The following is a 13,300-nucleotide window of genomic DNA, read 5'->3' on the forward strand; positions in this document are numbered from 1 at the left end:
ACACGATGTCAGCGAATGCTGCGCAAACAAGTTCTCCACGTACGCGTACACCACCATTACTCTAGCATACAAACATAGGGGTTACTCTCGTTTGGTGTGAGACGTTCCCTGGGGGGTCAACCGGGGGCCGAACCGCACTATAACCCTGGGTTCGGTGTGGGGCGGCGGAGGAGTGCTTTGGACTGCGGTAGTCGTCGTGGGGTTGTGGACCACTGCGGCTCCGGCGGGGACGGAGCCTCTCCATCGTTTCTAGGTCCCCGGTCAACATACATCATACAACATACAAACATTCCGCTTTCGCACTCTGTAAATTCCTGTTGTGCTGCCATAATCACGGCGGTAACCTTTTCATATGAATCACCTGAGTACGAATGACAGCTCCTACAATGCACTGCCCTCTTATACCTTACGTACGCGATACTACAGCCATCTTTATAAAGCTTGTTTCAGAAGTGATGGTGAATATTCAGGGATAGGACAGAATTGCATTCGAAACAAAGAAGTGAGGTAAACCTGGGATGTAAAACTCATACCTTAAGAACAAATCTTTATCTTCGATGCTGCGAAACAAATCTCTTCTATTGCAAGCTCTTTGCTTTCCATATTTTGGGGAGTGGGCCAAAACAAGAAAAAACGTCCAGTAAACATGTGCCCTAAAATGCTTACCGTAAAAGCTATGAGCACTTGTTCATTAGTAGAGTTGTGTTTCAAAGTAGTGAAGAAGAAAAAGGGCTCATAGTTCTTAAGGGATGCATTTTAGACCACTTTTTCTTGTTTTGGTCCATAGTACCACTTCCCGAACTATGGAAAGCAAAGAGCTTACAGTAGTAGAAATTTGTTTCACAGTATCTTAGCTCTTCAGGTATGCGTTTCAGAGAAAATTTTTATTTGACTTTTGGTTCCGAATGATCACACCTGTCGTATATGTGAATATTGACCATCACTTCTCAAACATCCTGTATGTCCATATCGCTATCCGATTTCTTGCCTCAGTCCGTTACTGTGGTACAAGCCACCGGTGAGTGCAGATTTCGTACATCAAAATACTAAGAAAATATCCCTGAATAATTCTGAAATTATGTAACTGGCGTTCGGATTCATTTTGCGCATATAGCAATGTGACAACCATTGTGGCACCTCGACAGGAGTATACAATAATTATCAAACGCTATGTGGGCTAAGTTCAAGATGTTTGGATCACGAAAACGGAATCATAGGATACAGAGAGAATTAAAAGTCTACGTGTCTCTCTCTTCTACGCTGTTCCCACTCTTCTTCCCAAGACCTTCACATCATGGTCAACAGCTCACCCAGGAGTAACCATCATTAAACCTCATTTATAATTAGATGTGAGCTAGAAAAGCGGTGCACGGCCTGCCAGTAATGCTTGTACATTCTGTCCTGAGTATTTTCACGTGTATGATAGTGTGGGGCCTAAATTTTGATGAGCTTAGTTGGACAACCAGCCTGACATTTGTCCAGATGGGTGTGGAAACCAGTCTGAAATCCACTTTCAAAGTGGCCAGTGTTTCACACCATCAGTCGTTGACAAAGCTATTGGCTTCGATGCAAAGCCCACTGTTCCACGTAATGCATTGTACGAGAGGGAAAATTAATTTGTGTGAGGTCTCAAAAGTAATTACACGCCCATGAATAGAAATAACACGTGCATGTCATTGTAACAAATAACGACACAAAAGGAATGAAATAATGAAATAATCCGACGACAATTCCGCGTATCTGGCAGCCATATATAAACCCACATTCTCTAACGCTGTACTAATATGTCCCCACGTACAATGACTAAATACGTTTATCAGTTTTGCATTTAAAGTATAAATTTTATAATCAGTCACAAAATGGACAATCGAAATATTGGAAGATAAATGTTTAAATATTATCACTCTTCTGAGGCTATTTTGGCAGACGGTGTACGTCCACCACAAGATTATTGAAGCAGGGACTGAAGGCGCTTTGATCGGCTTACCGTGACCTTTTATCGTGATGTTACACTAGGACACACTGAATTATATGCACAATTGTCCTGAAAGCATTCATAGTGTGGTGCGGTTTCCTTTGTGACACTGAATTTTTTTAGTGTAACGTCACTCCTTGTTTCCAATAACAGCCATAGAAGGTCAGGTGCAATAATATCGCGGTAGGGTAGTAGATAATATCATATTATACCAACGCTAATATCCGTTAGGTAAAATGAGACAGTTCCAATAACCAGTGAAATCCTCATAATGCAGTGTGTGCCGATTTCAAACTTGACATCAGATTAAAACTGTGTGCGCGGCTATAGGAAACTAAAGTTATTGAACTAATAACAATTCTTTATTGTCATCAGCGTTTTAACGCCCTTAGAGGGAGGTTTGAATTTGTTCCCGTAGTTGTAATAGCCTTATACCTTGTGTTTAAGGTAGACTGGGCTGAAAAGAACCTATACAGTAAAAAAGAGAATTATCAGTTTACAGTACTCGGTGAGACAGACTACACAAGGCATTTACGGTCTCTTTTATTCACTATTCTTTGTAAAAATTGTATGCTAAACACTTTACGTGTTACACAGCTGCTTAAAAAATGTTTAATACCTGTTGTAATTCGTCCATATAGCCAACTTACAACATTTTAACATTTCCAAATCACGGGATATTAAAATAGACATTCAGGAAGCAAGTTACCTAAATTTATCGAAAGGCAGTCTCTATAAATTCATGTAACTTAGTTCCTGAACGTTCATTTTAACCTTGCATTATTGCGAAATGTTAAAAAAGGAATAAGGAAGCCAATTCTACAATGGTCTTGTGAACAAATTCTCAAGCTGTTGAAAGATTTTAAAAATTCAAGTAACGGTAATGCAACAGATACGTACCTCTTAGTTCTGAGCAACAGAAAACACGCCTCATCTAGTCGCCATCACAATCCATGCTTTTTTACCAATGGTCAGGGATTACATCGACCTGTCTATCGTTCCTGTTTCACCACCTAGAATTCGCGTTGTGTCATACTACAGCCTTTCAAATGAGGTGAATTTAACCTACTTGGCCGGGTAGAATGAAGGCGAAAGACAGGAACTACCAATTTGCCACTGTGAAAGTTAACTTTTTCAGTGTCAACTTTTGGCATAAATCTGCGTGTCAGTCACAGGACAATAACTTCGAATAATATTTCAAACAACCATAGTGATCCAGCGTAATAGTACACTTATTTAATGTTAAATTTTTGGCATTGTGTTTCTCGGGAGTAACAAAAGAAATACTTCTGTGCATCAACGTAAGAAGAAAGAGCAAAGGGAATATATGAAAACAAGTCGCTCAGGAATGAAATAAATAGGAAGAACAGGGAAATTAATGTGAAATGGCTCCACGAAAAATGTGAAGAAATCCAAAAAGGAATGATTGTCGGAAGGACTGACTGAGCGTACAGGTAAGTCAAGCAAGGGCGGTAACATAAATACTAAAATGGGAATTCCACTGTTAAATGCAGAGGAGAGAGTGGAAACGGGAAATTGAAGATCTCTATTAGGAGGAGGACTTTTCTGATGAGGTGATAAAAGAACAAACTGGAGTCGCCAGGGAAGAGATAGGGGAGCCAGTACTATAGTCAGAATTTAGGGCTTTGGACGACTTGTGATCAAATAAGGCAGAGGTCAGAAGCGATAGACAACATTCCACCTGAATTTTTAAAATCATTTAAGCAGTGACAACAAAACGACATTCACGTTGGTGTGTAGAACGTATGAGACTAGCGATATACCATCAAACTTTAGGCAAAACATCAAGAGCCAACGGGACCGAGAATTATTGCACAATTATCTTAGCAGCTCATGCATCCAAGGTGCTGACAACAATACACAGAAGAATTCAAAAGAAAATTGAGGACCTGTTAGATGACGATCTGTTTGGTTTTAGGAAAGGTGAAGGCACCAGAGAGGAACGTTGCGGTTCATAATGGAAGCAAGACTCAAGAAGAATCAAGACACGTTCATAAGATTTGTCGACCTGAACAATCCTTCGACAACGTAAAATGGTGCAAGATGTTCGAAACTCTGAGAAAAATAGGAGTAAGCTATGGGGAAGGACGGGTAATATACTATATTTACAAGAACCAAGAGGAAAAATAAGAGTGGAAGACCAAGGACGAGGCTGTCGAATTGAAAAGGATATAAGAAGGGCCTGTAGTCTTTCGACCCTACAGTTCAATCTATATTCGAACAAGCAGTCGCGGAAATAAAAGAAAGTTATAAGAGTGGGATTAAAATTCAAGGTGAAAGGATATCACTGATAAAATTCACTGATGACATGCTATCCTCGGTGAAAGTGAAGAAGAACTATAGGGCCTGTTGAATGGAATGAATGGTGTAATAAGTATATGTCGTGGATTCAGAGAAAATCGAAGAAAGACGAAAATAATGAGAAATAGCAAAAACCAGAAATGGGTATCACAAAGTAGACGAAGACAAGTAATTCTATTACCTAGGAGCAAAATAACCCATGATGGAAGGAACAAGGACATAAAAAGCGGGCAATCACTACAGAAAGGGCATTCTGGGGCAAGACGAATCTGTCAGTATCAGAAATAAGCTTTAATTTGAGAAAGAAGTTCCTGGGAACGGGTATTTGGAGCACGGCGTCGTATAGTAGTGAAACATGGACTATGGGAAAACCGGAACAGAAGAGAATCGAATAATTTGAGATGTGGTGCTACAGAATAAGGTTAAAAATTATAGTGCGTTTAAAATTAGTTGCGACTTTTGACGTTTGGTTCACCGAAGGTGACTTGACGCCGTTGCTCAGGTAACACCAATGGCGAGCCAGCTTTTCCTACCACGACGAAAACAGTTCGGTTGGTAAAGCGTCCCTGTTGCCAAGCCGTGAATAGACAGTACCACTTGGTGTTCAAATGGTTCAAATGGCTCTGAGCACTATGGGACTCAACTGCTGAGGTCATTAGTCCCCTAGAACTTAGAACTAGTTAAACCTAACTAACCTAAGGACATCACAAACATCCATGCCCGAGGCAGGATTCGAACCTGCGACCGTAGCGGTCTTGCGGTTCCAGACTGCAGCGCCTTTAACCGCACGGCCACTTCGGCCGGCCCACTTGGTGTCGCTCATTAGAGGCATCTACGTTCATTAGCTCACGTTGTGAAGTGATATTTTCTGGCGTTGAAGTGTTATACAGTCGTCAAGTATTCGTTTTGGCGCTGCATTAATAATAACAGTGCAGCATGTCTGAACACGAGATTCGCCATATAAGAGGGCGTCCAAGAACACATTCACCGTCTGTGAAGATAATGTTCTGTTGCAAAACATTCCTCTGAATTCGACAATAGTAATGGACAGTGAGCAGTACCACTCAGCTGTGATGGATGAAGCTCCAGTAATGCAGTGGAGGAAGACAGTTATTTTACTCTAGGCACAAAGAAATGTTCGTTTGGATAAACTTCAACCTAGCTTATGTAAGGCGAAGTTAATGGAACTTGTAGTACTTTACAAGCTAAGAACTCCACGCTATCAGGTCGTCGAAATGGCTAACGTTAAAGAGCATAGTTTAAATAGGATTCCTCCGCATCACGCTCATCTAAAACCGACTGAGAATATATGACGTTGCTGAAAAGTAAAGTGGCAAGAAACAACAAGAAATTTACGCTCAACGAGGCTGAAATGCTAACAAGAGAAGCCATTGCAAATGTTAAATCGCAGGTCTGGTCTGAAGTTGTCAACCATACCAAGAATGCAGTTGGTTTTCATTTCTTCTACTATACTCTCGATTGGGATATGATGGCCTTCTGGCACCTTGATCAACACTGGTGTTGCCGGATCTTCTCACAGGGATGGTCTGCCACTTCATACATCGCCACTCAGGCCTATTTGACCACAACATTAGCGTCACCGCCATGGCTGATTGTTGCCGTGAACTTCCACCAACTCTACATGGACTGCTGCAGCGTTGTTTCCCATCTCAAGACAGAAAAAGATTTAGCACACGATATTCGGCTTTGTCAACGGTCTGAACCATTTCGTTTCTTCTCCTTTAGCGGTGATACCAGTGCCTACCACATCTGCAGACATTTACCTTGCGAGAAAGAATAAATAGCACAACTATATGTTTTCGAGGTGACGATTGAAACTTTGTGATTGAAGGGGGTGGATAAAAATACGGTGACACCAAAAACCCAAAACATTATCATGCTAATACGGTGTACGAAAAACGATGGCATTCGAAGCTACATCCAGTCATCTCCGAATGGATAAATGCAGATCATGCACTGTTTTCAACAGAATCTTAAAACATTCCTCATCAGTTAACTATTACGGCGATGGATAGCGACCACACACGCTTCTCTCCAAAATAGACCTCAAATGATCTGGCGGCTGTGACGGCCAGGGGAGATGCCACAATTTCTCCTCGTGCTCACAAAACCAGTCCTTCAGGCTGTGTGAAGAGAGGACCTGTCGTCTTACAACACAACATCACTATTTGGGAACAAACGTAGTGTCACTGATTGGGCCTTATCAGCCAAAATGATGACGTCTTCCTTGTTAGTAACGCAACCTTGCAAAATAACCACGTGGCCCATGGTATTACAGCAATATGGCTGCCCAAATCATCATCGAACACCCACCATGTCTCACCCCTTCGACATAAACTCGAAGTTGAAAATACTGCGCAAAAAGGCACATCCGACGACATGAATTTCTTCCTTTTTCCCATATTCCAGGCTTTATGGCTGGAACTACGTTTTCCTCAAAAGCTCATTTCCAACGGCAATGAGCGGTTTTGGAATTCCACCACGCCCTTTAAATGCCTACTTATGGAGCTGGAATCAACTTCGTGCAGTTTCGTTGCCGACAGGTTTTGTGAGTGCGACATTCAGTTCTGCAGTGAGATTTATAACTATCGTCCTCTTATTTTCCGCCTCAGTCCTATTCAATGACCGTCTGTCACTATCAGTCAACATACACTTCCATGCACGTTGTGACTTATTGGATGATGTTTTCCCGCTTTCCTTGTAAGCGGAATAAATCTTCGGTGTGGAGCCTCCTCAGTCATCAAACACATTGCCTGTCTTGGTTCCAGAAGCACCCATCACCCGAGAACCAACAGTCTGACCACTTTCGAATTCACGAAACGCTGAAAAAATGCACTCAATCCACAGATCACTGTTGAGACCACGAGTGACAGTTGCAACGGACTGCGGACGTTGCACAGTCTCCGTTCGTGTTGTAATACAACAGTGGAATCTGCAGGTTTCGCTAGCATGTGCATTTATGTAGCTTGCATTTCTCGCGGCGCTATTCATGACTGATTCGGTCGGTGAGTTGTGTTCTTGTAGTACGTGAAACATGCTATTTGAGTCCAAAAATACGACAGGCAGCAGCAGGGCCATTATTCCCAGACACACACTGCTTGTGTTAAACAGTGTTTATTAGCTTCCAAATTTAAATACAATGAAATCGATCAATTTAACAAGCACAATAAAAATTTTTCTTAAATCCCTGTAGAAATCTGCATAGCAAATGCATAAAATATTAAGAAAATTTCTGTTGATGTAAATATTTAATACACTCAAAACTGGCCAAACTCTGAAACCGCAAGGCTATCCTACACAATGACTTGTCTTTTGCAATATTAATTCATAGCAAGCTGTAACATTAAGGCGCTGCAGTCTGGAGCCGAGCGACCACTACGCTCGAATCCTGCCTCGGGCATGGATGTGTGTGATGTCCTTAGGCTAGTTAGGTTTAATTAATTCAAGTTCTAGGCGACTGATGACCTCAGAAGTTATGTCGCATAGTGCTCAGAGCCATTTGTAACATTAAGGCATAACATACTGCACACAATTAACAATAAGGCATCTTCTAAAACTTGAACTCTCGGCGATGAAGACACCGAGCACACGAACTTCTGACTAAGGAATAATCCTGTTTTTGCTAGTACAGGTAGACGTTAATTAAATGACAAACAATTAATAAAAAACAGAGCCTTGGCATCTAAATATCCCCTAAGAACATGCGCACATGAAACTCTCCTTTATAAGAATTTAACTTCACAATCAGCATACAAAGTGTAAATACGATAAAATAGCTGATAAGAGAATACAGAATTAATAAGGCGGAGCCTCCAGCAATCTGATCCGGCACTGATTACAGAGTGACCCAGTTTTGCAAGTTTAAATTCATACTTCGAGCGAAAGGTGTATCCGCCGAGGTGGCGGAGGAACGAGCTACGGGGCTTAACGACCCGACAGAGCCAGGAACAAAGAGAACAGCAATACTCAACAATGACATCGAGCCAGAAGGCCAGGAACATGGAGCCCAGTCTAACGAAGCACAGTTCCACTGGCAGCGGCTAAGTCGTCAAGCCCCGGTGCCACGCCCCACCCTACCGGAGGAAATACACTGCGCTCCGTCCAACTGAAACATAAATCAACTACAACAGCACATTTTCAATTGCACACTCATATTACATAAAAGAATGAAACATAACATGGAAACAGAAAGGCTCGTCAAATAGTTTTCTCTTTTAATCTGAATCCTTAAAAATTGATTCAAACATTACAATTCACTCGTAAATAAGATTGTTCCTTGAAACGTAATAGCAACAGTTGATCATTACCTTAACCCAGAAAGAGCCCACCAGAACTACACCTTGATGGAATCTGATGTAGTTTCACAGATAGTATTTCGTTATTCGTTAATTAAGATGCAAATTTTGGTACTGAATCACCAAGGTTACAACAACTTTAGATATACCATCACTCAGTAATGAGGAGTTCACCCGGTTTCCTTGCGAATAGCTGCAGATCCGTCTTCAAGTGGTAGGAAACCAAGATGGAAAGCCCAACCCCGTTGTCATGTCACGTGTGAAACACGTTTCACGTGTTAAACTCGTCACTGAAAACAACAGTAATTAACCATTAACAAATATACATAAGCACACAATTGCACCTGTTTAAATGGAACGCACACCATATGCGCAGGCGAACGGCTAATGCTAGGTGACGCTCCGGCAAGCTCTTCTTCTCAACATGCAGTGCGTGGCGAGAAAAGCCAAACACTACGCCTCGTGCCGTAACCCAAAACCTTTTCGCCGTCTCCGGCCGTAGCACTCCAGTAATACCACATGCTATGAGCATCCGCACGAAGTAAGGGCCAATCTCCCGACCGTGTTGTAACCGCCGCAACCGACAGACACCACATTGAACGCTGCTGGTTATTTTAATTTTTTATTTTTATACGGTACACCACAGCATCACCAGCCTTCCGCGGTCTAACTGTGTTGGTGAGCCAGTAAATATAAACCATAGGGCAGTGACACTGCGTCACTGCAATACTCTTTGGAGGTGAGGCGGTGGGACTTGGAGTCCCATGCCACCCTGAAACGGTGACAGTACTATTCTGTCCGGCATAAAAGCTTAGTCCGACATGGGCAGGTAGGATTGGAAAGTAGTGGACGAGGAATGGAGCGCTAATCCTGCCAAAGGAGGCAGCCGTGGTGTGCGTGTCAGGCCCAGCGCTAGTCCTTTTCGGAAGCCGATTCCTATAGCATGGTCAATGGAACCGGTTGGCGATGCCAGCGCCGTGGATGTGTAGTCCTAACGTGGCGTAGCCCATGGACAGTGGCAGCCACTTTCTCATAGAGCCGCCGCGAGTTGTTGGGTATGGTCTCCTTGAGGGGGACGATATTTGCTTCCTCATGGAGAGTCAAAATCCTCCTGAGTGTCCGCGCGTGTAGGCTCCACCAGAGGACCTTGTTGTGCAGGCGTTGCAACGTCCGCATCCTGGTGACACTAATCGTAGCCCATGCAGTGGAGCCATACGTGAGGGCAGGTAGGATAACTGCCCGGTAGATACGGAGCTTGGTAGGCAGGTGAAGTTCCTTACTGCGGAAGAGGGGGCACAGGGCCCTGGTCAGCTTTTGCCCCTTGTTGGCGACATACTCTGCATGACAGTGGAACAGCAGCTTGTGGTCCATCCGGACTCCGAGATAGGTGGTCGTCGGGAACCAGGGCACCTGCACGGCTGCAATATAAATATTGCGGTGGAGGACTGGGCGCCGTTTCGTGAAATAGACTGCCGCAGCTTTCGCGGCATTAAGAACGATTTTGTTTGTCCGGCAACAGGTGATGGTGGCGTCCACCTGTCGTTGGAGGCGGGCGATGACGGCGTCAGTCATACGTTCAGTGGTATAGAGTGCCAGGTGGTACTCGGGGATGACCGGCAAATCATTCACGTAGATGTTAAAAAGAATGGGAGACAGCACGGATCCCCGTGGAGTGCCTGCTGTCAGTGACCTAATGCCAGAACGCATTCCCCGGTGAGCCACGAGGAAAGTCCTACCGTGGAGGAAGTCATCCACAATCTTCACATAGATACCCAGTATAGGGGTCTGTGTCAGCATCTTGTGGGCGAGGTTGTCGGTCCAGGACTTATCGTAGACGTTCTGCAAGTCCAGAAAAACGGCAGCTGTCGACCTAGCGGCGTTGAATCCTTTTCTGACGTGTTCTGTGATTCGGAGGACGTGACGTTCGGAAGAGAGGTGCGAAGTAAAACCGAACTGTTCAGGTCGGATCGTCCCAGCCGCCGCTAGAAGTTGGGAAAATCGGCGGAGGAGCACCGATTAAAGGACCTTCGCCATGGTGTTTAAGAGGCTGATGGACCTGTTGTTGGTGGGGACTGAAGGGTCTTTGAACCGCTTGGGGATCGCAATGAGCTTAAATAGCCGCGGTGAACAACCGACTCGCTGCCGGCCAAAGATGACACTACAAGAAAAGGGTACTGGCGCCAGCCGAGCGTCGTATCAGTACCCTTGTTGTGAATTGTTGAATCTGTGGTACCCTTGATCTAGTTCCCATCTAGCACCAAATTTTAGCATGTGAGTTAAACTACACTGTCACGTTATTGCGTGATTGACAGCTTTATGGCATTATTTTTATAGTATAAGCGAGTTACGAAGTTGCATCCGTGACAGTTTAGCACAGTGGAGGAAGCAGTTGGTATCTAACGGAAGTCGCGCTCCTTTTGAACTGCGCAGGGCGACTGGGTGTACCCGTACCGGCCGGGAGAGTACGCGACGCTGACGCGCAAGTACCTGGGCTCGCTGTACTGGTCGACGCTGACCCTCACCACCATCGGCGACCTGCCCACGCCGGAGAGCAACCTGGAGTGAGTAATCGCCGCGCGCCACCTGCACCACGCTTGCCTCGCAACCCGCTCGTAGCTGACACCCAGCTCTCTCTTTGCATGCCCTAGACTTCGCTCAGCGCATTCATTTGTAGCTACAGTCTTTTGCAGTGTATTGCATGCTCAGCCACTTACCGACTTCTGTGAAGTGAATACTGCAACGTAAGATGTGAGCAATTAGAGTGTTTTCTTCGAGAAGCCGTGAGGTAGGGATAGGGATGGGCTACAGTGGTCAGAACTGCATTTACAGTCTGGCGTCCAGGAGCTATGAACAACTATATTTTTTAAAAATTCCAGCCGGCCGCGGTGGTCTAGCGGTTCAGGCGCTCAGTCCGGAACCGCGCGACTACTACGGTCGCAGGTTCGAATCCTGCCTCGGGCATGGATGTGTGTGATGTCCTTAGGTTAGTTAGGTTTAAGTAGTTCTAAGTTCTAGGGGACTGATGACCACAGGTGTTAAGTCCCATAGTGCTCAGAGCCATTTGAACCATTTTTTTTTAAGTTCCAGATACAAGCGAGAAGGACTTAACCACCGAGTGTCCCGTACAAACTTAATTATGTACATAGATGACTCATCCGGCCCGGAAATCGAGAATTTAGAAGATTCTTATGTGTTACCGACATTTATTCTGGCAAGATATCGGTCTTGGGAATTTCAAGACTTCCGAGAATATTTTAATTTTGTGCTTGAACTGGAATTTTTTCCTTTACGTGTATTGTAAAACCTTTCCTCTTCCCATATTTCATGGTTCTACGTTAGCGGGAAGTTCCCTATAGGTATTGATGAGAGTGTATTTGAGTGTCAAAATATGTGATAAATAACCTGCAAAAACAATATATTAGAGAGATTTGTGAATTAACGCATCACTTCGATTGTGTTATTGCTTTGTAAAAATTTTATTTTTTTATACATCTTGAGGTTCAGTGAGTTGAGGAGGTTAAAAAATGACAAGGCTTGAGGTCACTCTGGCTTCAACACTATTTCTTGAAATCGCTATGAACAAATAAAATTAAGAAAAAGAGAGACAGAGAACAAAAAGTTGATTCATGTTCACGCTAAATTCAGAATTCCATTAATCATCATTTGGTTTTGGATGAAATTACCGACAGCTCACTGCACAAAGGTGCCGAAACATATTTGGACATTAAAAAGATCACATGTTTATTCCAGAAGTGTTAACCATCAAGTTATGTGGAAGAGACTCTGCGTAGTTAGTAACGCAGATGAGAGCTACTGCCAAAAGTGAAAGCGTGAGAGCGGGTCTTGAACACCGTGCCTATGTAGCGCAATCGGCAAAATAATTTCCGTGAAAGGCAGGGTTCCATGTCGGGATCTCGTTCCGGTAGACGGTTGTAATGAGTCAGAAAGCTCTCAATCCCTTGCAGAAGAAACATTCATTCCAACTTCTCTGATTGGCTGCTGGCCGCTAGAATTGTCTTAAGTACTGGCTGTTATCCGTCTCTGTATTCACATAATAGTGGCTTTGTTATGATGAACGATGGTGAATATGTAAGTGCAATATTACGACTATCAGGTCCTTTACTTGCCTGTCTGTTCCGGCACCAACAGCTCGTTATGTGCACGCGCCGAGTGGTGCGTGCAGGCGGATGCAGGCATGATCACGTATCTACGCACCGCGCTGTTCAAGTACCAATACATTATACGACATGTACATTATGCAACAAAATGAAGTACTTTTTCAACGTGGCATATGTTCATTGATGTAAAGAAACATGTGCCCTCCCCCACTTCACCAAATTAGCGACTGACTTTTTATTTTTACTTTCTAAAGTAACCTATGTTTTTCTCAGGGTTAAAGGTAACTCCATTCCAAATTTCATCGAAATCGGTCAAGCGTTTTACAAATGAAAACATAAGACACCCCCTCCCCATTTGCATTCATTATATTGCAAGACTACCTCCCTTCCTTTCCGGGCTTTCCACCTGGCTGGTCTGACCGGTATAATTAGGCAACTGATCCCTCCTCAGGACCCAGTGTTGATTAATAAAATTACTCAATGCAGTTTAATAAAAACGCAATCTGTTACAGGGGATCCTAAGCACTGTATCCTGGGTGCATCTCAGTGGACTTTCTATTACTCCTGTC

The 13,300-nt window shown here is 43.8% G+C and overlaps 1 protein-coding gene across 1 annotated transcript in view; it reads left to right on the forward strand.

The window, feature by feature from the left end:
- The window catches only part of LOC124545780 (cyclic nucleotide-gated cation channel alpha-3-like), a gene marked incomplete at its 3' end in the record, with an annotated part of 672,390 nt that overhangs the window by 215,705 nt on the left and 443,385 nt on the right, over window positions 1-13,300 (forward strand). Inside the window, exon 6 of the mRNA XM_047124727.1 lies at window positions 11,044-11,174. Within this exon, the coding sequence (XP_046980683.1) occupies window positions 11,044-11,174 (131 nt within the window). The remainder of the gene's footprint in view (window positions 1-11,043; window positions 11,175-13,300) is intronic.

The sequence above is a fragment of the Schistocerca americana genome, chromosome 8 (assembly GCF_021461395.2).
Source record: "Schistocerca americana isolate TAMUIC-IGC-003095 chromosome 8, iqSchAmer2.1, whole genome shotgun sequence".
Classification (NCBI taxonomy): Eukaryota; Metazoa; Arthropoda; class Insecta; order Orthoptera; family Acrididae; genus Schistocerca; species Schistocerca americana.